The sequence below is a fragment of the Arctopsyche grandis genome, chromosome 6, assembly GCF_051622035.1.
Source record: "Arctopsyche grandis isolate Sample6627 chromosome 6, ASM5162203v2, whole genome shotgun sequence".
NCBI classification, from domain to species: Eukaryota; Metazoa; Arthropoda; class Insecta; order Trichoptera; family Hydropsychidae; genus Arctopsyche; species Arctopsyche grandis.
In genome coordinates, this window is record NC_135360.1 from 5,569,711 (window position 1) to 5,592,916 (window position 23,206).

Sequence of the window (23,206 nt, forward strand, 5' to 3'; positions counted from 1 at the left end):
TGTATGGGACAGAGGCATGAACCCTGACGGATGCCACATGCAAGAAACTAGAGGCATTTGAGATGTGGACATACAGAAGGATGCTGAGAATCTCATGGATGGCGCGTCGTACCAATGCCGAGGTGCTTGCCCTGATGGGAAAACATGTCGAAGTGCTCAAAAGTGTGAAAAGGCATAAATTGGAGTACTCCGGCCATGTGATGCGGAACGTAAAATACGATCTCCTGCGCCTAATAATCCAGGGGAAATTCGTAGGCCAACGCAGTCGAGGCAGGCGGAAAACATCATGGCTAAATAATCTTCGGCAGCTGTACGGCCTCAGCACCCGAGCACTATTCCGAGCAACAATGGACAAAATAAGAATGGGACTTCTAGTTGCCGACGTTCTAGGAGGACATGGCACATGAAGAAGAAGAATATATGTAATTCTAGTCTAGTCTAGAATTGATATTTCGTTGTTGGCCAGATGTGCTCACAGTTCGAAACCATTTGTATAGATCCATTCCGGCTCGCCTATGTTTGGTTTGGAATATCTGGTATGAAGGAACATGGAAAATGTCGTAAATGGATACCAAATAAAAGATATTTCTTTATGTGAATGATGATTTACTTTCCTTTATTTTACGTTGTTGTAGAGCACTTGATGAATACTTGGTGAACAATAATAATTATTAAAGCTAATGTACATTGCCGGCAGCCCTCTATATATGTATATGTACATGAAACATTACAAGTTTAGGTGCGGAGTGGCCAAAACACTATGAAGAAGCCATCAAATATTGCATTTATCATAAATTGAAAAACGAAATAGATTTTGAATGAAATCCTAATAAAAAAAATACCGGAGCAGTGCAGCACAACAAATTTCAATGGTCCGGCTCCGATCCTGCTCCATGCTCTGCTCCAGATGTCTGATTACCATGAAAAATATTTTGAATCCTATTAACCCTTTGCCCGCGGCAATAAATATAGCAAACAAGCCTTGTACGCGGCACCTTTTTCGCGAATTTGGCAATCTAGTTTTCGACCTTAAATACAGATTTTAATATTTACTCAAGTAATCAGATATGTTAATTAACACAAAGTATTATTTTAAACAATAAAATACATAATATATCTCGTAGTTTTGGATTAATTGTCAAATAATCATTCTTCATAATTGTATGAAGACGTGACGTCACATAAACGAGGTTTCAGTATGGTTCCACAAAAAACTAATTTTTGACTGGTATATATTCATTTTAAGCAAATTGAATAGATGGCATTCAACTCCCAGTAATATATTCGACCAATTTTGAACCTTAAAACAGTAGAAATAGGCGCATATGAGGCTCAAAATCCCGTGCAAAGTTCATAAATTCTATGGAAGACAGCCGCGCTACAGACTTGTCGCCCAAAGCTTCCATAGAAGACGGCCGCGGGCAAACGGTTAAAAATACTTTGTTTCACCAGAAGAAAAGTGTTATATCTGCTATGAATAAATATAAAGTTTTGGTATAATATCAGGTGTACATATACCAAGAAAACATAAAACGGCAGATGATTTAAAAACAATTTAAAATCTTTTACGGCTTTTCACCAGCGTTGGATTAAACATTTACAACATATGATTTTAAACGAACGTATCATTCGTATGGCTTTCCTCCGTGTGAGATTTCTTGTGTTTATGAAGATGTCTCCTTGTAGTAAATATTTTTAAACAAATATTACATTTGAATGTCCTCCCCCAGTGTGACGTGTCATGTGTATATTTAGATATTTTTTTACAGCAAATGATTTCAGGCAAATATCACATTTGTAAGGCTTTTCCCCCATGTGCAATTTTACGTGTAAAATAAGAGTACTTTTTATAGAAAATGCTTTTAAACAAATACTACATTTATATGGCTTTTCCCCTGTGTGAGTTCTCATGTGTGTATGAAGATTACCAGTTTTATTAAATGATTTTAAACAAATATCACACTTGTGCGGCTTTCCCCCCGTGTGCAATTTTATATGTGTACTAAGATAACCTTTTACAGCGAACGATTTTGAACAAATGTTACATTTGTGTGGCTTTTCTCCAGTGTGAGATGTCATGTGTGCAACAAGTTGATTCCTTAGACCAAATGCTTCTAAGCAAATATTACATTTGTGTGGTTTTTCCCCCGTGTGAGTTCGCATGTGTCTATGAAGATTACTTTTTTGAATAAATGATTTCAAACAAATATCACATTTGTGTGGCTTTTCCCCCGTGTGAGTTTTCATGTGATTAACATGACTACGTTTACAAGCAAATGATTTTAAACAAACATAACATTTGTATGGCTTATCCTCCGTGTGAGTTCTCATGTGTGTCTGAAGATGAAAATTTTTAGTATATGATTTTAAACAAATGTTACATTTGTGAAGCTTTTCCCCAGTGTGAGATATCATGTGTGTATGAAGATTACCAGTTTTATTAAATGATTTTAAACAAATATCACATTTGTGCGGCTTTTCTCCCATGTGCAATTTTATATGTGCACTAAGATAACCTTTTATAGCAAATGATTTTGAGCAAATGTTACATTTGTGTGGCTTTTCCCCCGTGTGAGTTCTCATGTGTGTATCAAGATTATATTTTAGAGTAAATGATTCCAAACAAATATTACATTCGTATGGTTTTTCTCCCGTGTGAGATCTTATGTGTACAATAAGAGAATATTTTTGAGTAAATGATTTAAGACAAACAATACATTTGTATGGCTTTTCCTTCGTGTGAGATCTCATGTGTGTTCCAACACTTAAACGAAAGTCACTATTGTGTGATTCAAACCCAGGTTGAGTCTCCATAGAAACACTTTTTTCTAAGGCACTAGATTTTAAGTCATTCGCTTCGTCGTTACAAACATTTGGTAACGAATCAACATCTGATTCATCCTCCCATATTAAATCTTCCAGTAAAACTTCTTCCGTCTTCACATTCAAACACTCATTCAACGTCAGCTTCGACGTTTCGTTGCTTTGAAGACAATCGTTTTGAAAACTGCTGAGCAATTCCAGATTGTTGATACACGAAAGGCATATCGCATCTGGCAACCCGTCACCTCTCGTAACCTGCAAATGATAGGGACAGTAATGTATAATTAATTTCGAAGGTAATAGGTTAAAGTAACTAACCTGCAGCCGACAAGAGGTTCGTATGAGCTGTGCCAGTGGATGAGGATTGTCGTGGATGGAGACAGTCGGAGCAGAACCAAGACAAAGCCTGCACTCCATCGCGTTGGCTAAGCGTGCTGTCAAAACTAGACACTACTATTCATCAGTAACGCGTAAGTTGTTCGAATGCTATTCTAATAATGACGCTTTCTTCAAAAATCAGTTCACTGAAACGGTACGTTAATTATTCCGCTCAAAGCGATCTCGCACACGTCACTAGAAACACTTGGTACTCGAAAATTCGATCCATCTAGAGTTATGAATGCGAAATAGGGTTTCTGACCCGGGTCGACCCGGGATGGATATACCCAGAAAATCACGGAATTTTTGTTGTCCCGTGTCCCGGGAAGTCTTATCTTGAATTGGATTTAAAAAAATCTTGAAAATATACAACATTTTCACGACTGCACTAAGGGAAATAATAAATAAAATACACAAAGTAAAATATTTTTTAAATGTTGTAATAAAAGTGAATGTATATCCTACGGTGAAACTATTATGAAGCAAGTATATCCTTCTTGTATTGACGATTCCACAATAGAAGAAACTCTTTAAGATTCGGATTAAGACGTTTGTTTGACGATGAATGAAGAATTAAAAAATCAAAGACGAATATACAAAATAACGTAAATAAAAAATAAACCTCGACTTAAAAAAAGGAAATAAAATATACACGCGAGAAAAAACCGATAGTATTCTTAAGAAACTACTTTAAATAAGTTTACTTTTATAATTACATTTTTTTTAAGTTAATAGATATGTATTGTTAACTATTTTTATATTTTGTAAATAAATAAATATTGTAACGAGCGGTTTTACGCGCGCTTATCTGATCTCGCGGTGGGAGGTCCAGAGGGCGTTTACTCCGTTCTTCTTCCAAGGGTCGGGTTATATGGAAACGTGGACTAACCTTGGGATACAGTTATATAGTCGGGGAGGTTCCTGACTGCAAATCGTCTCGTTGATAACAGCTTCCTAGTGGTTGGGAGCTGGCTCTGCGGTCCTCTGGTCGGTCCTCTCACGGCTGGATGTTTCTCCGGAAACGGCGTGAGGAATACAGGGAGCGTTGTGCTGGAACTCAGGGGAGGGAGTGATGCTACACTCGACCTCACAGCGGTTCTTCAGCACTGATGGTGGATCTCTGGGCCCCGTCTCCCCCCCCTGGAGACGTGCACAGGAGAGATCTTTCTTCGTCGGTCGATGGCGGGGGAGAGAGGCTCGCTCTACATGCGCGCGCGCCTATAAGGCTTTTTCCTGTGTGGGCACTCGAAATAAAGGGCGAGTGTTGCCCTATGGGACTATGGGGAGAACTTCGCGTTACAATATTTATTTTTATTAATAAAAAATATATTAAATTGAAAAAAAAAAGATTTTTTACATGTGTCCCGGGATCCCGGGAATCCCGGGAACGATCCCGGGCTCCATTCAGGTCTCGGGAATTGAAATTGATGGCAGGAGTCGCCCCCCCCCCCCCTTAATTTCCTATGCCGTTTGAAAAATTATGCTATTTTCAGGTTATTTGTCAGGTGTCAGGTACAGCCTGGGTGATTACCAGATACTAGATAGTCGCCTCTTCCCTCCCCATAGAAAAAATCCTGGATCCGTCCTTGGTGCAAAATCGCTTTGCGTGGAATTATTATATCACCGAAGCCTTTCGGAGATATAATTAAGATTTTTGAAGAAAGCGTCATTATTGAATAGCTTTCGAAGAATTAGTTCCGGTGAATAGTATTCGAACAATTACCGTGTTACCGATGAATAGAAGTGTTCAGTTTTGACAGCTGACTTGGGCAGTGCGATGGAGTGCAGGCTTTGTCTTGGCTCAGCTCCGACTGTCTCCATCCACGACAATCCTCATCCACTGGCACAGCTCATACGAACCTCTTGTCGACTGCAGGTTAGTTTACTCTATTACTTTTATCCTATTGTCATCCAAATTAATTATTCATTACTGTCCCTATCATTTACAGGTTACGAGAGGTGACAGGTTACCAGATGCGATATGCCTTTCGTGTATCAACACTCTGGAATTGCTCAGCAGTTTTCAAAACGATTGTCTTCAAAGCAACGAAGCGTCGAAGCTGGCGTTAAATGAGTGTTTGAATGTGAAGACGGAAGAAGTTTTACTGGAAGATTTATTATGGGAGGATGAATCAGATGATGACTCGTCACCAAATGTTTGTAATGACGAGGCGAATGACTTCAAATCTAGTGCTTTAGAAAACGCGAAAGTAAAGGCATACAAATGTGACATTTGTTTAAAATCATTTGCTTGTAAACGTAATCTTGATAACCACATGATAACTCACACGGGGAAAAAGCCATACAAATGTGATATTTGTTCAAAATCATTTGCTGCAAAAAGTTATCTTAGTTCACACATGAAATCGCACATGGGAGAAAAGCCGTACAAATGTGATATTTGTTTAAAATCATTTACTGTAAAAGGCTCTCTTAGTTTACACGTGAGATTGCACATGGGAGAAAAGCCATACAAATGTGACATTTGTCTAAAATCATTTATTCAAAAATATCGTCTTATTACACACATGAGAACTCATACGGGGGAAAAACCATACAAATGTAATATTTGTTTAAAATCGTTTGCTTCAAAAAAAACTCTTAGTTTTCACGTGACAATTCATTTGAGAGAAAAGCCGTACAAATGTGATATTTGTTCGAAATCATTTATTAAAATTAGTAATCTTCATACACACATGAGATCTCACAGAGGAGAAAAGCCATACAAATGTTACGTTTGTTTAAAATCATTTTCTTGTAAAAGTAATCTTGATAACCACATGAGAACTCATACGGGGGAAAAGCCATTTAAATGTAATATTTGTTTAAAAACATTTGCTGTAAAAAGTTATCTTAATTCACACATGAAATCTCACACAGGGGAAAAGCCATACAAATGTAATATTTGTTTAAAATCATTTATTCAAAAAAATATTCTTTATACACACATGAGATCTCACATGGGGGAAAAGCCATACAAATGTTACGTTTGTTTAAAATCATTTTCTTGTAAAAGTAATCTTGATAACCACATGAGAACTCATACGGGGGAAAAGCCATTTAAATGTAATATTTGTTTAAAAACATTTGCTGTGAAACGTTATCTTAGTTCACACATGAAATCGCACATGGAGGAAAAGCCGTACAAATGTGATATTTGTTTAAAATCATTTATTAAAAGTAGTAATTTTCATACACACATAAGAACTCATACAGGGGAAAAGCCATTCAAATGTAATTATTGTTTAAAAGCATTTGCTGTAAAAAATTCTCTTACTTTACACGTAAAATTGCACATGGGGGAAAAGCCATACAAATGTGATATTTGTTTGAAATCATTTGCTGTAAAAAGTTATATTATTTCACACATGATATCTCACACTGCGGAAAGGCTACACAAATGTAAAATTTGTTTAAAATCATTTACTACAAGGAGAAATCTTCATAAACACATGAGATCTCACATGGGGGAAAAGCCATACGAATGATCAGTTTGAATCCAACTCTGGAGAAAAACCGTAAAAATGTAATATATTTTTAATATCATTTGCTGTTTAAAATTATCTTGGTACACACCTAGGGGTTCCAAAAAACCGTCCGATAGAAAAAGCCGGTTTTCCGTTTTTTTACAAATAAAAAGTCGGTTGGCCGGCTTTCACCGGTTTTAGAAAATTAAGTTTAAAATTTTTATATCGAAAAAAAACATGTTAATATATATTATATTATGCAAAAAAATAGTTGTTTATAAATTAAATTGAGTTAAAAACATTAGGAACTTTCATAAGATCATTATTATACATTATTATTACAATTTGTACTATATATCACAGCCGTAAAATGGCAGATCCTAAATACCCACAAATAATTAAATGATTTAAATAAGCTATTATCAAGAATTTAATATTGTAACGAAACGATTAAAAGAGGCGCTCGTAGACCGATGACGTCGACGTATAGAGGAGTCGGGCGTTACGGCCAATAGGAACGCACGACTCATCGACCAATAAAGATCTTGTAAATATCTGCATGCGCTGAGCGCTCGATATGTTTAAATATAGGGCGCTCTCGAACTGTGATTCATTCGGAACCTGGCTACCACCAGAAGATCAGCAATAAAGACCTCAAACCTACCTGAATGTTTTCTTGTACCTCGACTTGACTCCCCTTACCTCTGAATACTCTCCAATATTAAAAAAATAATTTGTAACCTCGCAGAAAAACTATAATTGTGGAATCGTGAATGGCTACGTCCACACTACCGATATCTACACCCGATATTTACAAATTTTTCCATAACCGGTTCCTAAATAGCAACCACAGGTTGCAATATGGTAACTGGATATGGAAAATTCGAAAATATCGGGTGTAGATATCGGTAGTGTGGACGTAGCCAATAGATATTAAGAACTGCTGAGGTGCGCTCAACTTTGAAATATTTCCATCTCTCAAAGTTGTTTTTACACATTTAGCTTAAAAATCCAAAAGCTTTACAAACCGTTGCAAATTTCGGAAACAAATTCATTAGAAACGGCATATCACAAACATTTTAAAACCATAATAAAAGTAGGTATGTGGCCTCAGTATTTAAAGGGCTTCCAATTCCTTCGAAGAAAAATCAATTATATTCAGGAAAATTGCCATGTATTTTGCTATAAATAAATAAAATAATTTTAATACTCATTATTTATTAAGAAAAACGCTTATAGTTAAGCAGATATGTGGCCGTTAGTACATATAGTTACTAAACTAGTTACCTATAGTACTACTGTTGCCAAAATATAAAAAGGTTGAAGGTTGAAACTTTTGATTTTTAACAACGGGTTTCCGGAAACCCATAGAAACCATTAGGGTGACAACACTGCCGGTGTAAAGCTACACTTCCACGAGTTGCACGATAAATTGAAGGATACTGCGAAGACACTTATGAGTAAAGGTCGGATAGGAAGCGTGCTTTTTCCAGGAATCAGGGCGTTTTGGGTCTATTTACAAAGCTAGAGTGCAAAAAAAAAAGGATCTTCATAAAATTTAACAAAGTACAGAGAACAATTAACAATGAACGGCACGCTTCTTATCCGCCCTTAAGTTATGAGTAGTCTACAGCGGTAGAGCGTGCTTTTGGAACAAAAAATGGGAGTTTTGCGGCTATTTTCCAGGAAAGAGGTCAAACTACAAAGCTAGAGAGCAAAAAAAAATTGAAATTTTTCAAATGAATCAGTGAAAAATCGAAAACGAAGTAAGAAGAGGCTAGTAAAAAAGGTTCGCCATACAAATGAACAATGGTGTGCAGGATCGCGCCGAAGCTTTGTTATGAAAAAGGGCAACTACAAAGCTAGAGAGCAAAATAAAAAAGGTTGGTCAATGAAATTTTCAATTGTTAACACTGTCGCGCCTATCTCTAGTTATGAGATATTGTATTCAACATATGCAGATGCTAGCAGTAGCAATAAGATAATTGAAAGAAGATTTTATTTTATTGATTTAAAAAGATTAAATGGTATTAGAGTAAGGGTGCCATACGTCCCGGTACACCGGGACATGTCCCGATTTTCATTTGAATCATTGTCGAATTAAAATTTTTCGGATATTAAAAAATTATTTTCTGAATCGTAAATATATGAAGATGTTTCCAATAATCATTACTCATCCATTATTTCACAGAAAATAATGGCTTAAAAACTAAACTGATGGAACTACAAACATTACCGAATGAAACGTCGAATACAATAACGGCATTTTGTATTGAGGCACTAAAACATTCTAATATTCCAGTAAAAGGCCTCCTGTTATTCGGGATTGACAATACTATCTGAATTTTGGAGGAAGAGAGAGGCATTTTTTATACAATACAAGAAACATTGTCTACAAATATATATCGAAAGCGTCGATTGTCCTGCACATATTATTATTCACAACACAGCTTCTACTGCCGCTGATATCTTGTCAATAGATATAGAATCTGTAGTGGTGAATTTATTTAATTTTTTTTCAATATATACAGTAAGGAATGAAAAAATCCTCCAAAAGCGATAACGGATTTTTTTTGCAAAACTTTATACCTTGTTTGTACACAGCCAAATGTTTTTGATTGAAAATCAAATAAGATAGCTTGAAAAATCATAGCTGTCATTGAAGTGAAAAATATTTTAGAGAACACAAAAAAACAATTAACGGAGAGATTGAGTAGTAAATACTTAGGTAAATCTATCTGAAAAATAGTGGTTTTTTTTGGGGGGGGGGGGGGGGTTTCCCCGTCAGTGGTCCTACAATTATGGCAGCCTTATATTAGATGAATTGGGATGGATGAGTATTAGAAAGAGTTTAAATCTTAGTACATTGTTTTTTGTTTATAAGCTATTCCCTAAGTTTTTTAATGATTATATAATAAAAAATAATGATATCCATAGTAACTATACTAGAAATAGGAATAATTAAGTTTTAGGTGGAGTAAGGAAAAAGAAGGCAGCTGGTGGTGCGTTTCACAGGGGTGTGCTCATGTACAATGCCCGCCCTGAGTGCGTCAGGTCTTCCAAGACCGTGGATGCATTCTTGCGAGGTGCGAGGAGACACCTCTGTGAGGGACAGTGCATATAAGCTTAGTATATACATATGTATGTATTTATGGAGTTATGTAATTAAGTATGTATTAAACTAGAATAGAAGTTTTTATTAAAATAAGCTATCTAGCCTAAAGTTTATAAATTAATTTGTAGGAATCTAGCACGACTATTACGAATCAAAACCAGTGATCTCATCATCGATCCTGTACAAACATGCATAACTCAAGGGCAATGTCCCCTTCGACCATTCCAGAAGAAAGAGTTCATCGCTTGATCGTAAAACGAACGAAACCCAACAGTGATGTCATCAGGCACATGTCTGAAAAGTCATTTACGCGTGGCACATGCACGCATTCTTAAACGAACGACGTACTGGCGCTGACCCCACAGCTATAAAGCACGCGCCTCGAAAATAGGTCAACACGTGTCCTGGAAACGAAGACAAAGCATCTGCACGCGGCACGCTTCAAGCCAGAACGTATATAGAGCGACGCACCAGCTCCCAACACCAGAGTGAACCTCTGGAGTTCGACCAGATCACTTCTCCGAAGCTCAACCTCTTCGAACATACAATAACCATATTGTAACAATTGAAACTACACAACATGTGTTTCGTTAGTCCGGGATAAGGACAACATACCTTCCCTGCCTTACAAATTTATAACTGTGGGATTCTTTGTAACGATGTTTGATAGGAAATGAGTAAAACGCAGCTTATACAAGAACAAGTAGTTTATTATGTGTTATGACCAGCGTTTCCCGCGCAGAACTAACAAGCCAAGCGTTACCTACGCACGCATGCAAACCCTCCATCACACACCACTCAAACCAACCTTGCATTACTTACCACTCGTAAGGGCGAAATCAGACAGCGGTGAATGTGGGACGTGGTTTTATTTATTTAGATAGTTTTAAACATATAGAAAATATGTGGCATTCATTTCAGTCTTTTCAAAACGACTCATTCGACCTGTGTCGTTGAAATTGTATGGTAGTATTTATCCTTGCTTGACAGTGATCTATACCAAAACGACCCTTTGGACCTTTTTCGGTAAAATTGTATCCTTGTTTGACAGTGATATGGGATACACCGTTATCGACCACTGTCAAACAAAGATACAATATTACCGAAAATGTTCCCAAGGGTCGTTTTGGTATAGATCAATCCTACCTTCGAACATTCCTGACAAATCATTCGCCCTCGAATAGGATTGTAAATAGGTTTTTGAGCTCTTTTTCCTATTATGCTGTTGATTAACATTAGAATAATATAATACGATGATTACTAACCAAATTAAATTAAATTGTAAAATAGAAAATGATCAGTAGATCAGTGGCTAATAAAATAGATATAAAATGTATTGCGAACATAATTTCGTAATAATAAAAAGCATTTAAAAATCAAAAATTCGCCCACGAATGACATTCATCATCTCTCAAACTCTGCAATGTTTCATCTTTCATTCTTTACATGTATTGCAATCTCAATCAATCCAAATTAGAACAGTTTATCAGAATTCAAACATTAACGATGAAATTAAGCAACAATGAATTCATGAGTTATTTAAATATTCGTAGCTATACATATATACGTTATACATATTCATATTATAAATACACTTTCTCAGCTATACATATAAGGTTTCTTCATTCTTCAGTGCCTGTGGTTGATTCCGTCTCCTGTTGTATGGTCTGCCGAAACCATAAAGTGTGATTGAGCCCCCGAAACGCCATCGTAGATCCCCGTGGAACTTTCAACCAACATTCAGCCTCTGGATGTGCCCCTGCCGTTGCAGTATTAACGAACGAAACCCGTCTACATCTATTATGATCGCATACTCAAATGACTCTTACGTATAAAATACTATTTTAAATACGATGTAAGTTATAATACAAACGTACAACTCAGCTATTAAGTTGAAGTCCACAATCAACTTAAAATACACACACACACACAAATACACAATGATGTTTAGCTCTTGATGGAACTATCATTGTTTGGTACATCATGCATTGATACGGCTTCTGTTTTGTATTCTATGTGCGATTTCACGTGTGAACTAAGATAGCTTTTTAGAGTAAATGATTTCAAACAAAAATCACATTTATATGGCTTTTCGCCCGTGTGAGTTCTCATGTGGTTATCAAGACTGCGTTTACAAGCAAATGATTTTAAACAAACGTTACATTTGAATGGCTTTTCCAGCATGTGCGATTTCTCGTGTGTACTACGATGGCTTTTTACAGCAAATGATTTTGCACAAATATTACATTTATATGGCTTTTCCCCCGTGTGAGTTCTCACATGGTTATCAAGATTACGTTTAGAAGTAAATGATTTTGAACACAGGGAACATTTGAATGGCTTTTCCCCCATGTGCGATTTCACGTGTATACTAAGATGACTTTTTAAAGCAAACGATTTCAAACAAACATCACATTTGTACGGCTTTTCCCCCATGTGCAATTTTACGTGTAAACTAAGACAATGTTTTACAGCAAATGTTTTTGAACAGATACTACATTTGTACGGCTTTTCCCCCGTGTGAGTTCGCATGTGATTATCGAGATTACGTTTACAAGCGAATGACTTTAAACAAACGTAACATTTGTATGACTTTCCCCCGATGTGAGATCTCATATGTGTATGAAGATGACTACTTTTAGTAAATGATTCCAAACAAATGTTACATTTATGTGGCTTTTCCCCAGTGTGAGATGTCATGTGGGACACAAGTTGAACTTTTAGAACAAATGATTTTAGGCAAACATCACATTTAAATGGCTTTTCCCCCTTGTGCAATTTCATGTGTATTTTTAGATAACTTTTTGCAGCAAACGATTTCAAACAAATGTTACATTTGTATAGCTTTTCCCCTGTGTGAGTTCTCATGTGTGTAATAAGAGTATATTTTAGAGTGAATGTTTTTTGACAAACGTTACATATGTGTGGCTTTTCCCCTGTGTGAGATCTCATGTGGGCAACAAGTTGAACATTTAGAATGAATGATTTTAGGCAAACATCACATTTATACGGCTTCTCCTCCATGTGCAATTTCATATGTAGATTTAGATAACTTTTTGCAGCAAATGATTTTAAACAAACATTACATTTGTGTGGCTTTTCCCCCGTGTGAGTTCTCATGTGTGTAATTAGACTATATTTATGAATGAATGATTTTAGACAAACGTTACATTTGTGTGGCTTTTCCCCCGTGTGAGATCTCATGTGTTTATGGAGATTACTACTTTGATTGTATGATTTTAAACAAATATTACATTTGTACTGCTTTTCTCCCATGTGCAATTGTATGTGTACATCAAGAGAACTTTTTGCAGCAAATGATTTTGAACAAATATTACATTTGTATGGCTTCTCCCCCGTGTGGGATCTCACGTGTATAACAAGAGCATATTTTTTATTAAATGACTTTGAACAAAAGTCACATTTGTATGCCTTTTCTTCCGTGTTTTCTATGGCGCTAGAGTTGAAGTCATTCGCCTCTGCATTACAAACATTTGGTGACGAATCAACATCTGATTCATCCTCCCATTTTAAATCTTCAAGTAAAACTTCTTCCGACTTCACATTCAAACACTCATTTAACGCCAGCTTCGACGTTTCGTTGCTTTGAAGACAATCGTTTCGAAAACTGCTGAGCAATTCCAGATTGTTGATACACGAAAGGCATATCGCATCTGGCAACCCGTCACCTCTCGTAACCTGCAAATGATAGGGACAGTAATGAATAATTGATTTGGAATGCAATAGGTTAAAGTAACTGACCAGCAGCCGACAACAGGTCCAAATGCGTTGTTCCAGTGGATGAGGATTGTCGTGGATGGAGACAGTCGGAGCAGAACCAAGACAAAGCCTGCACTCCATCGCGTTGGCAAAGTCTGCTGTCAAAACTGAACACTACCATTTATCGGTAGCGTGTAAATTGTTCGAATGCTGTTCACCCAAACCAATTCCCCGAATGCTATTCTACTAATGACTAGAGGTCGGAATCTGAAGGGGCCGGAAACGTGCCGCTTATTGTTCCATTATTTATTTATTTATTTATATATATTTTAGCTATCAAGCTAATTTAAAAATACATCTTAATTATTATACTTAACTCTAAAATTTATAATTAACTTATATGTACTGTCCCTCACAGAGGTGTCTCTTCGCACCTCGCAGGAATGCATCCATGTTTTTAGCAGACCTGACGCACTCAGGGAGGGCATTATACATGAGCACACTCCTGTGAAAAACACCCCCAGCCGTCTTATTCTTTCTTACTCTACTTACAACTAGTTTGTCCTTATTTCTAGTATAAAAACTATTTTTATCTCTATTCCTTATTATATAATCATCAAAATACTTAGGTAATAACTTATGATCTAACTTATAAACAAAAGACAATGTACTAATATTTAGACTAATTCTAATACTCATCCATCCTAATTTATCTAACATACTTCCAATACTCTTAAATCTACTCACATTCAAAATACCTCTCATAGCTTTATTCTGTATTTTTTGCATTTTTTCTAAATCTTGGCCACTAAACAAATTAAGCACAGTGGCACAATAAACCACATGTGGCAAGACAATTGAATTAAACACTAAAATTTTACTTTTTTTACTTAAAATATTTCTTAATCTACATAATACACCAACTTTTCTAGCCATTTTTTTTATTATATAGTCAGCGTGCATTTTAAAATTTAGTCCTGAATCTATGTATACACCTAAGTATTTTATATTTCAACTTTTTCAATTAACTTATCATCAATTCTAATTTCATTCAATATATTTTTATTTTTACCATTCAACCACATCATTTTTGTTTTATTCACATTCAACTTTAATTTATTTTCACACAACCAGTCATTCACATAATTTAATTCTATATTTAAAATCTCAGACATTACATCAACATTCTTTCCAATTATATATATATCAATGTATCATCTGCAAACAAATGTATTTCACACATCTTAATTACCTTAACAATATCATTTATATATAATATAAATAATAAGGGTCCCAATTTGGACCCTTGCGGCACTCCATGAGGTGTTACAAATTCAGAGGATAACACCTTATCAATTTTTACTATTTGCCTTCTATTATTTAAGTATGATTGAAGCCACTTTAATACTATACCATTTATTCCTAACTTATATAATTTTTGTAATAAAATATTCCTATCTACTGTCTCGAACGCTCGCTTAAAATCTAGAAAAACTGCTCCAACAACCATGCTAGATTCATCCATCGCCTCCATCCAATCAGAAACCACCAATTGGATAGCGGTTTCTGTTGAATGTTTCACTCTAAATCCAGACTGTTCCACAACCAAACAATCATTTATACTAATGAACTCTTTCAATTGAATCATAACGATTTCCTCCAGCATCTTCTCAACAATTGGTAACATATTGATGGGCCTCATTTCACTGGCTTTATGTGTGCCAGTAACCTTTGGTACCGGTACAATAGTAGACACCTTCCATGCATCCGGGACGGATCCCACTTCTAACGATTCATTTATTAATTTCAGTAACTGAGGTCCAACCATGTCCCAAGTGTTGATTAAAATATCTAGAGTCAATCCATCCATACTAGAAACTGATTTCATGCCCTTCAATACACCATTTAATCCCCCCATTTCCACTAATTTAAACCTATCAAACTTATTTAAACCCAAATTAATATCATCATTCACACTATTATGCCTTGTTTGTATTGAATTAACTATATCATTCACATTATTGATGTAAAACTCATTCAATCTTTCAACCATATCCTCTTTATCATTATATACTACCCCCTCGACTTCTAATTCATTCAAAGAAAGATTTTTTCCCCCGGAAATCAAAGTTTTAATTATTCGCCACATTTGACTAGACTATGACTAGAGGTCGGAATCTGAAGGGGCTGGAAACTCGCCGCCTATTGTTCCATTGTTGTAAATCCTTTGTAAAAAAGGTTCGGCAAACCTTTAACAATGCATTTACAATCTTTGAACAATAAACAGCCCCTTCAGATTCCGGGCTCTACTAATGACACTTTCTTCAAAAATCAGTTCACCGAAAGACTAGCTACACACGGGCAGGATGGGTTCACCCGGCATCGAACCGTTGCCGATTACTAGAGTACGGCTAGCCAAGGTGTCGCTCATTGTTCCATTGTTGTAAATGCTTTTTAAAAAAGGTTCGGCAAACCTTTAACGATGCATTTACACAGTGCCGGCCTTACACCCAATGGCGCCCTCGGGCAATTTTTTCTAACACCCTTAGAAAAAAAATATAAAAACTGTGTAATGATCGCCAATTTAGCAGTCGGCGGTCACCAGTGTAAGACAGGGAAGGTATGTTGACCGTATCCCGGTCTAACGAAACACATGTTGTGTAGTTTGAAAGAGGATCGTTTATTTTCGTTCAATTTGGTACAATGGTTATTGTATGTACTATGGAGGATGAACGAATGAGACGACTGGCATGTTAATGCACGTGTTTATTATATGAAAGCTGAAGACAGAGTGAGTAGTAGCTCTCCGAACCCAGCCGGGTTGGTCCCCACTCGCAGGAAGGCAACCAAACTCGACCATGTCGTATAAGCGAGCCGCCACAGTACGAAAAGGTTTCTTCGGAGAAGTGATCTGTATGAACTCCAGAGGCTCACTCTGCCGGTGGAGGTTGCTGCGTTGCTTTATGGTGCTTACGGACTAAACCAACGACGATTTTGGGCCAACTTTTTAACCAGCAGTAGCGTACAAAATATCGAAATAAAAATTAAATTTTAAAATTGAAATTAAATATCAAAATCAAGCTAAAGAGCGCGATTGAGCTAAAATTAGACCATCGTTGATGTTTTGAATTACAACAATGTTTTGAATTACGACGATACGCATTTAAAACCAGAGAAATATTATAATTTCTCTGCTTACGAGCGATAAAAAATAGTACTATCTACTAGGGATCCCAAATCCGAATACACGAATACTTTCAATCTACAGCACATTTAGTCCCATTTGTTGTTACGGATAATGATTCTCTTAAAGTTTTAATAATATCTTGAACTTCTTAAAACTACAAATAAATAATTTAAAGCTACTATTCGATATTCGAATATTTGGGACCCCTACTATCTACCACAATTATTATTGACGTGATAGCTTCTTATCTAATTATGGGTAAACGGACTACTAGTCATATTTTAACCAGTCACAGGACAACCGGTCGCTCTAGATCGGTCATACGTGATCACCCGTCACACTAAAACTGGTCACACCCTAAAACTGGTTGACCAATTTTAGGGTGTGACCAGTTTTCTCGTGACCAGTTTTAGGGTGTGACCAGTTTTCTCGTGATCAGTTTTAGTGTGACGGGTGATCACGTGCGACCGATGTAGAGCGACCGGTTGTCCTGTGACCGGTTCACATTTGACTAATAATCTTCTTCTTCTTGTTAATGCCTTGTCCGCATCCGGACGTTAGCGACCACCTCGTCGATTATTTGAATATATCCGCATCGGTCTTCAGCGGCTCGGAACAGATCTTCGGCGCTCATATCGGTCCACATGCGCATGTTTCGAAGCCAAGATAACTTTTTCCTGCCAATCCATTTTTTTCCTTCTATTTTCCCCATGGTTATCAAACGGAGAAATTCGTATTTTGGACCCCGTATCATGTGTCCGAGGTACTCCATCTTTCTCCGCTTGATGACAGAAACAAGTTCCCTGCCTCTCCCCATCATGCCGAGGACAGCTTCGTTTGATATATTTTTGGTCCACGGAATCTTCAGCATACGCCTATGGACCCACATCTCACAAGCTTCAATGCGGCTGATCATCTTGGTTTTCAGAGTCCACGTCTCACATCCGTGTAGTAATACTGTCCAGACGTAGCACTTCGCGAATCTCAACCGCGTATGAAGATTGAGATGCTTGTTTGTAAGCGCCGCCTTCATTTTTACAAATACTGTTCTAGCCATCTCGATGCGGATTCTTAGATCTTCATCTGGGTCCATCTCTTCATTCAGTCAGGTACCCAGGTATTTGAATCTTTTTACTCTTTCTATCACCTCTCCATCCAAGGTTAGATTCCCGGTGTCTGTTTGCATTCTATCTACTATCATAAATTTATTACTAGTAATAAATTAAATTTACTAGTAATCACCGAACCCTAATTATGTCTCCTTAATAAATTTTCATAGCCACACTAAAGTTTTCAGTAATTCATTTCTATCTAGAATAATCAATTATTCAAGTATTGTTATTTTTAAACTCCGAAATTGCTATAGTCTTAGATGATTTTGTTCTGGTCTACATATATATTTCCGTTGTATTTTCTTGTCTATATGTGTATCTCGATTTTGTTCTTACCCATATTTTAGTGGTTATTTGTTTTTGTGTACCTAGCGCGGATTCGCCGATAATATGTAGATCTCATTCCGTGTGTACATTAGACTGTCGGTCTTTGTCGCAACCTTATATCGTATATCACTTCATCCAACATTTGAATGAATGTACCTTAGTAAGACGATAATATTATTTTGGTGGATGATTTGGCCTTTTGTTTTGTTTTTCTATAATTCTGGGAGAGTTCCAAATCTATTCATATTTTAATGGCTAATTCTGTTGTTTTCCGCCATTTATTTCTAAACTCGATATTACATGATCTCTATTATTATTCATTAAATTTGATTAAATTAACGGCTAAAATTATATTTACAATTTTTGTTTCTGAAAAATATTACTTAATACAATTGTTTTACAAAATATATGAGTCATTGGCGTCGTCCACACACACGGTATCTACACCCGATATTTACGAAATTTTCCATATCCAGTTCCCATATTGCAACCTATGGTTGCTATTTAGGAACTGGTTATGGAAAATTTCGTAAATATCGGGTGTAGATACCGTGTGTGTGGACGACGCCATTATGGATTGCAGTGATATTAAAAATTCGCTTTTTGATATGCTGTGTATCAAAAGATGCGCTACTGACAGTAGCCTACTGTAGATGATGTATTTATTATTTATTTAATGTTTTACAGTTTTAATTAAACTGGAAAATTTACAGTTTAACTAATTAAAAATAATAATAAAATATAATTATTAAAAAAAACATTTATAAAATTTTCGCATATATATTTAATAGATAAAAAGAAATTTAATATTAAAAAATAACAACATAAACACAAATAATAATAATATTGACAACAGTATTGCCAATGATAGAAGTAAAAAATAATATTAATAATAACCTAGGTTATAATTATAATAATAATGTAGGGTCCGCTGGGTAGTAGTAGGGAGGATTGCAGGAGAGAGACAATTAAAAGGCGATCTTAGTCAATGATCCACGTTTATTGTTCGTATATAAAGTATACATTCGATGCGTGTGCGCATCCGGTCAGCGGTACACCGCTACTAAGGGCGCGATCACATGGCGAGGGAGCGGTATGCTGTACGCGGGATATTTTTTTTTAGATAGTTTTAAACACATAAAAAAAATACGCTCATACCCGGTATGATATGCCGGATCTTGCGGGATCGTGCGGGATTGGAGCGGTCTCGTGGAAATTCTATAGAATTGTTTATACTAACTTGACGGTGATATATACCAATTCGTCGACCCTCGGACGACGCTTGACAGTGATCGATAACGGTGTATCCCATATTATACTAGATAATTAGAAACGGAAAAGTATTCCGTTTTTAGATGACAATGGAGTTTTTTTGGTAACATATGTGCATTGTTGCACTTGTTGCACGTGCACGTGCAAGAAGAAGTAAGAAGAAGCATGCAACAGAGATCGCGCGAATTTTTCTCCCCATTCACACGCGAAACATGGCTATGTATAGTTGTGACTCCGACAGTGACTTTTTAGATGATCTGGAAGATTATATAAATTTCATTGGTTTCATTTATGTATAATATGAAATATATTAATATGAAATATATTTTTATTAATTAGCAACAATATTAATTGAAATACCCACATCACCTTTTTTTTTACAATTAGTGGCATCTATGAACAGGATAGAGTCCTTTGAAATGTGGTGTTACCAGAGGATGCTAAAGGTCTCGTGGAAGGAGCATGTAAGAAACGAAACAGTCCTCCAGCTTCTTCATAAAAAGAGAGAGCTTCTTGAAACGGTATACTTTGATGTAAGATGGAATACTTTGGCCACATTATTCGCGGCCCCAAATATCGCCTTCTACAAACAATCATAGAAGCGAAAATAGAAGGCGAACGGTGGCTTGGGATAAAGAAGCTCTCTTGGCTCCGGAACATCAGGTCATGGATGGGACTCAGTCTCTAAGTTATTTCGGCTTGCCCATGATAGGGAAGAATTCGCACGGGCCATAAACGATGTCTGCACATGGTAGTCGCCTACTTCCGAATACTGATTCGGCATTAGAAGAAAAAGAATTGGAGCACAAATGTTCGTACTAAAAAGACTTTTGAGCAAATGATTTTAGAGAAATATTACATTTTAACACTTCGTCAGTGTAACTCTTTACGTGTGCATTAAGTTTAAGCTTTGAAACAAATGATTTTAAACTAACTTATTCTTATTCTTATTTTTTACATATATACCAGGAAGGCCTTACAGGTAAACCCCAATGCGCCTTCCCGGCCAATTACAAATTACAATTACAATGCAGCATTTTTTTATACAAGTCACTGAATTACGAGACACTGAAAAACTCGCAAAATCAATGAGACATCTATCAAATTGTACACAAACTTATTTATTGCACATTAATCAATTACAAATTATAGGTGACATTATTGTATGGGAAGGATTTCAGCCATTTTTTTCCGGGAACCGTTTCAACAATGAAATCAGAGAAAATTGGCAAACTGTGATAGGAAACGATCAACCTGAAGTCACAAATCCAGGTCTGACCAACAGCATACTCTGAAAAATTCATTTTCACTCGAGGCCCGGCCCTGGGATCGAACCTGGCGCCTCTCGATGCTAAGCAGAAGCTTAACGACCGAGCTATGCTGCTGGCTAACGCATCATTTGTATGGCGTTTTCTCCGTGTGAGGTTTCATATGTGTACCAAAACTATTTTATGAGTAAATATTAACTTGTATGGCTTTTCCGCCACGTCCAATTTCACGAGTCAACCAAGACAACTTTTTACAGCAAACGATTTTAAACAAATATTGCATTTTTATATCTTTTCGCCGGTGTGAGATCTCATGGGTGTATGGCGATTACTACTTTGAGAAAATGATTTTAAAGAAATGCTACATTTGTGACTATTCCCCAGTGTGAGACGTCATGTGCGCAACAAGTTGAACATTCTGAAAAAATGATTTTAAGCAAACATCACATTTGTATGGTGTGTCTTCCATGTGAGATCGCATGTGTGTAACAAGACGATATTTTCGAATGAACGATTTCGAACAAAGGTCGCATTTGAACGGCTTTTCCCCCATGTGCGTTTTCACGTGTACATTAAGATAATTTTTTACAGCAAAAGGTCTTAAACAAATATTACATTTGTATGGTCTTTCCCCAGTGTGAGATCTCATGTGGTGACCAAGATTGCGTTCACGAACAAATGATTTTAAACAAACGTCACATTTGTATGGTTTTTCCCCTGTGTGAGATCTCAAGTGTGAACGAAGATTACTCCTTTGAGTAAATGATTTTAAACAAATGTTACATTTATGTGACTTGTGACATTTCATGTGTGTAAGAAGTTGATCATTTAGAACAAATGATTTTAAGCAAACGTCACATTTGTACGGCTTTTCTTCCGTGTGAGATCGCATGTGTTTAACAAGATTACCTTTACGAATAAATGATCTTAAGCAAACGTAACATTTGTATGGTTTTTCCTCAGTGTCAGATTTAATGTCTACATCAAGATGTCGTTTTTGAGTAAAACTTTTTGTACAAACTTCACGTTTGTGTGATTTTATTCCGGGCTGAGATTTTATGCTTGTAAGAAGATCACTTTTTTTTGAAAACGATTTTTCTTCAGTGTGAAAAGACAAATGTTTCACAATAGTAGATTTTTGAGAAAATGATTTTAAACAAATATCACATTGGTAAATATTCGGTGAAGGACACTCTTCCGATGGAATTCCAGCATCACCAGCCCCAAAATCACTCGAAATATCCTTTTCAACGTGTATCTGTAAAGTTAAACGAACGTTATACAATAGAAACGAATACAATACGTTTTTAACAAGATTAGAAGCGACTATACCGGAGATGTAATATTTTCTATCAAATAGACATCTTGTTTGGAAACGCTTCTTTCTAAGGCACTAGATTTCCAGTCATTCGCCTCGACATTACAAACATTTGGTAACGAATCAACATCTGATTCATCCTTCCAAATTAAATCTTCCAGTAAAACTTCTTCTGTCTTCACATTCAAACTCTCATTCAAAGTCAGCTTCGACGTTTCGTTGCTTTGAAGACATTCGTTTCGAAAACTGCTGAGCAATTCCAGAGTGTTAATACACGAAATGCATATCGCATCTGGTAACCTGTCACCTTTTTTAACCTGCAAATGAGAGGGGCAGCGATGAATAGTTAATCTGGATGACAATAGGATAAAAGTAACTAACCTGCAGTCGACAACAGGTTCGTATGATCTGTGCCAGTGGATGAGGATTGTCGTGGATGGAGACAGTCGGAGCAGACCCAAGACAAAGCCTGCACTCCATCGCACTGCCCAAGTCAGCTGTCAAAACTGAACACTTCTATTCATCGGTAACATGTAAATTGTTCGAATAATATTCACCGACGTCAATTCACCGAATATTTGAACAGGCTGTGGATTATTTATAAATGGAGACAAAGGAACCAGACTCAATTCAAAACTTATATGATCTCGTAATGGTACTCAACATCAAAATTAGTATGAAGGTATAACAATACGCACACCTTCCACCAAAAATGCATTGAAATCGTTTAATTTGACCATTCCAAAGCTTGTAAAAAGAGAAAAACTTTGGGGAGACGTTTTTAATTGACAGAAAAGTGGTAAAACAATGATTGTCATTTTACACTGACCTTTATTATTTTATACTGTTTCTATATTATTGTATTGTCCCTCTATTATTTTTATTCTGACCAGTTATTAATTTCATACTGACAGTTTGTTATTTTTATACTATACATTTGTTATTTATACGTACTCACCATAGAAGTAGAATGCATAGAATCCAATGGCGACTCGTCCTAATGGGCTGCCGGGCTGCAGCCCCTCCTATAAAATTCTAAAATATAATACATTTAATATTTTATTTATTAATGATATATTTTTTATTAGTTGGATGGACGAACTATTGGGGCCTTCGACAGAGTAAATATTACTTACAATATCACCCATATCCAAAAGGGTGATATTGTAAGTAATGTTGACCGTTTCGAAGACCCCACTAACTTGTATGGTGACAGATG

General features: G+C 36.3%; 7 protein-coding genes across 10 annotated transcripts in view; 2 read left to right on the forward strand and 5 right to left on the reverse strand.

Annotated features, from left to right (window-relative positions):
• The window catches only part of LOC143913042 (uncharacterized), a 253,269-nt gene that overhangs the window by 155,243 nt on the left and 74,820 nt on the right, over positions 1-23,206 (reverse strand). The window lies entirely within an intron of this gene.
• Positions 1-23,206, forward strand: part of LOC143912989 (dipeptidyl peptidase 9) — a 557,546-nt gene that overhangs the window by 115,885 nt on the left and 418,455 nt on the right. The gene's annotated exons all lie outside the window — the stretch shown is intronic.
• The window catches only part of LOC143913038 (uncharacterized), a 139,747-nt gene that overhangs the window by 34,466 nt on the left and 82,075 nt on the right, over positions 1-23,206 (reverse strand). The window lies entirely within an intron of this gene.
• On the reverse strand, positions 592-3,415 carry LOC143913019 (uncharacterized). Its single transcript, XM_077432520.1, has 2 exons — positions 3,142-3,415; positions 592-3,078 (listed from the first exon to the last, which is right to left on the reverse strand). Exons 1-2 carry the CDS (start codon positions 3,238-3,240, stop codon positions 1,696-1,698), a joined length of 1,482 nt encoding a protein of 493 aa, XP_077288646.1. The 5' UTR covers positions 3,241-3,415; the 3' UTR covers positions 592-1,695.
• On the forward strand, positions 4,919-7,331 carry LOC143913010 (uncharacterized). Its single transcript, XM_077432506.1, has 2 exons — positions 4,919-5,077; positions 5,151-7,331. Exons 1-2 carry the CDS (start codon positions 4,979-4,981, stop codon positions 6,687-6,689), a joined length of 1,638 nt encoding a protein of 545 aa, XP_077288632.1. The 5' UTR covers positions 4,919-4,978; the 3' UTR covers positions 6,690-7,331.
• Positions 9,641-13,692, reverse strand: LOC143912998 (uncharacterized). 3 transcript variants are annotated; one of them, XR_013260680.1, is made up of 3 exons: positions 13,546-13,692; positions 10,938-13,482; positions 10,477-10,793 (listed from the first exon to the last, which is right to left on the reverse strand). XR_013260680.1 is itself a non-coding variant. In XM_077432488.1 (3 exons), the coding sequence occupies exons 1-3, from the start codon at positions 13,642-13,644 to the stop codon at positions 10,720-10,722; spliced, it is 1,491 nt and encodes a 496-aa protein (XP_077288614.1). In that variant the 5' UTR covers positions 13,645-13,692; the 3' UTR covers positions 10,478-10,719. The 3 variants fall into 3 exon arrangements, 2 of the variants coding, with proteins under 2 accessions (XP_077288613.1, XP_077288614.1); XM_077432488.1 differs by having other exon boundaries at positions 10,478-10,793; positions 12,165-13,482; XM_077432487.1 differs by having other exon boundaries at positions 9,641-13,482.
• LOC143913026 (uncharacterized) lies at positions 19,113-22,673 on the reverse strand. Its single transcript, XM_077432530.1, has 4 exons — positions 22,369-22,673; positions 22,002-22,304; positions 19,771-21,927; positions 19,113-19,658 (listed from the first exon to the last, which is right to left on the reverse strand). The coding sequence occupies exons 1-3, from the start codon at positions 22,465-22,467 to the stop codon at positions 21,043-21,045; spliced, it is 1,287 nt and encodes a 428-aa protein (XP_077288656.1). The 5' UTR covers positions 22,468-22,673; the 3' UTR covers positions 19,113-19,658; positions 19,771-21,042.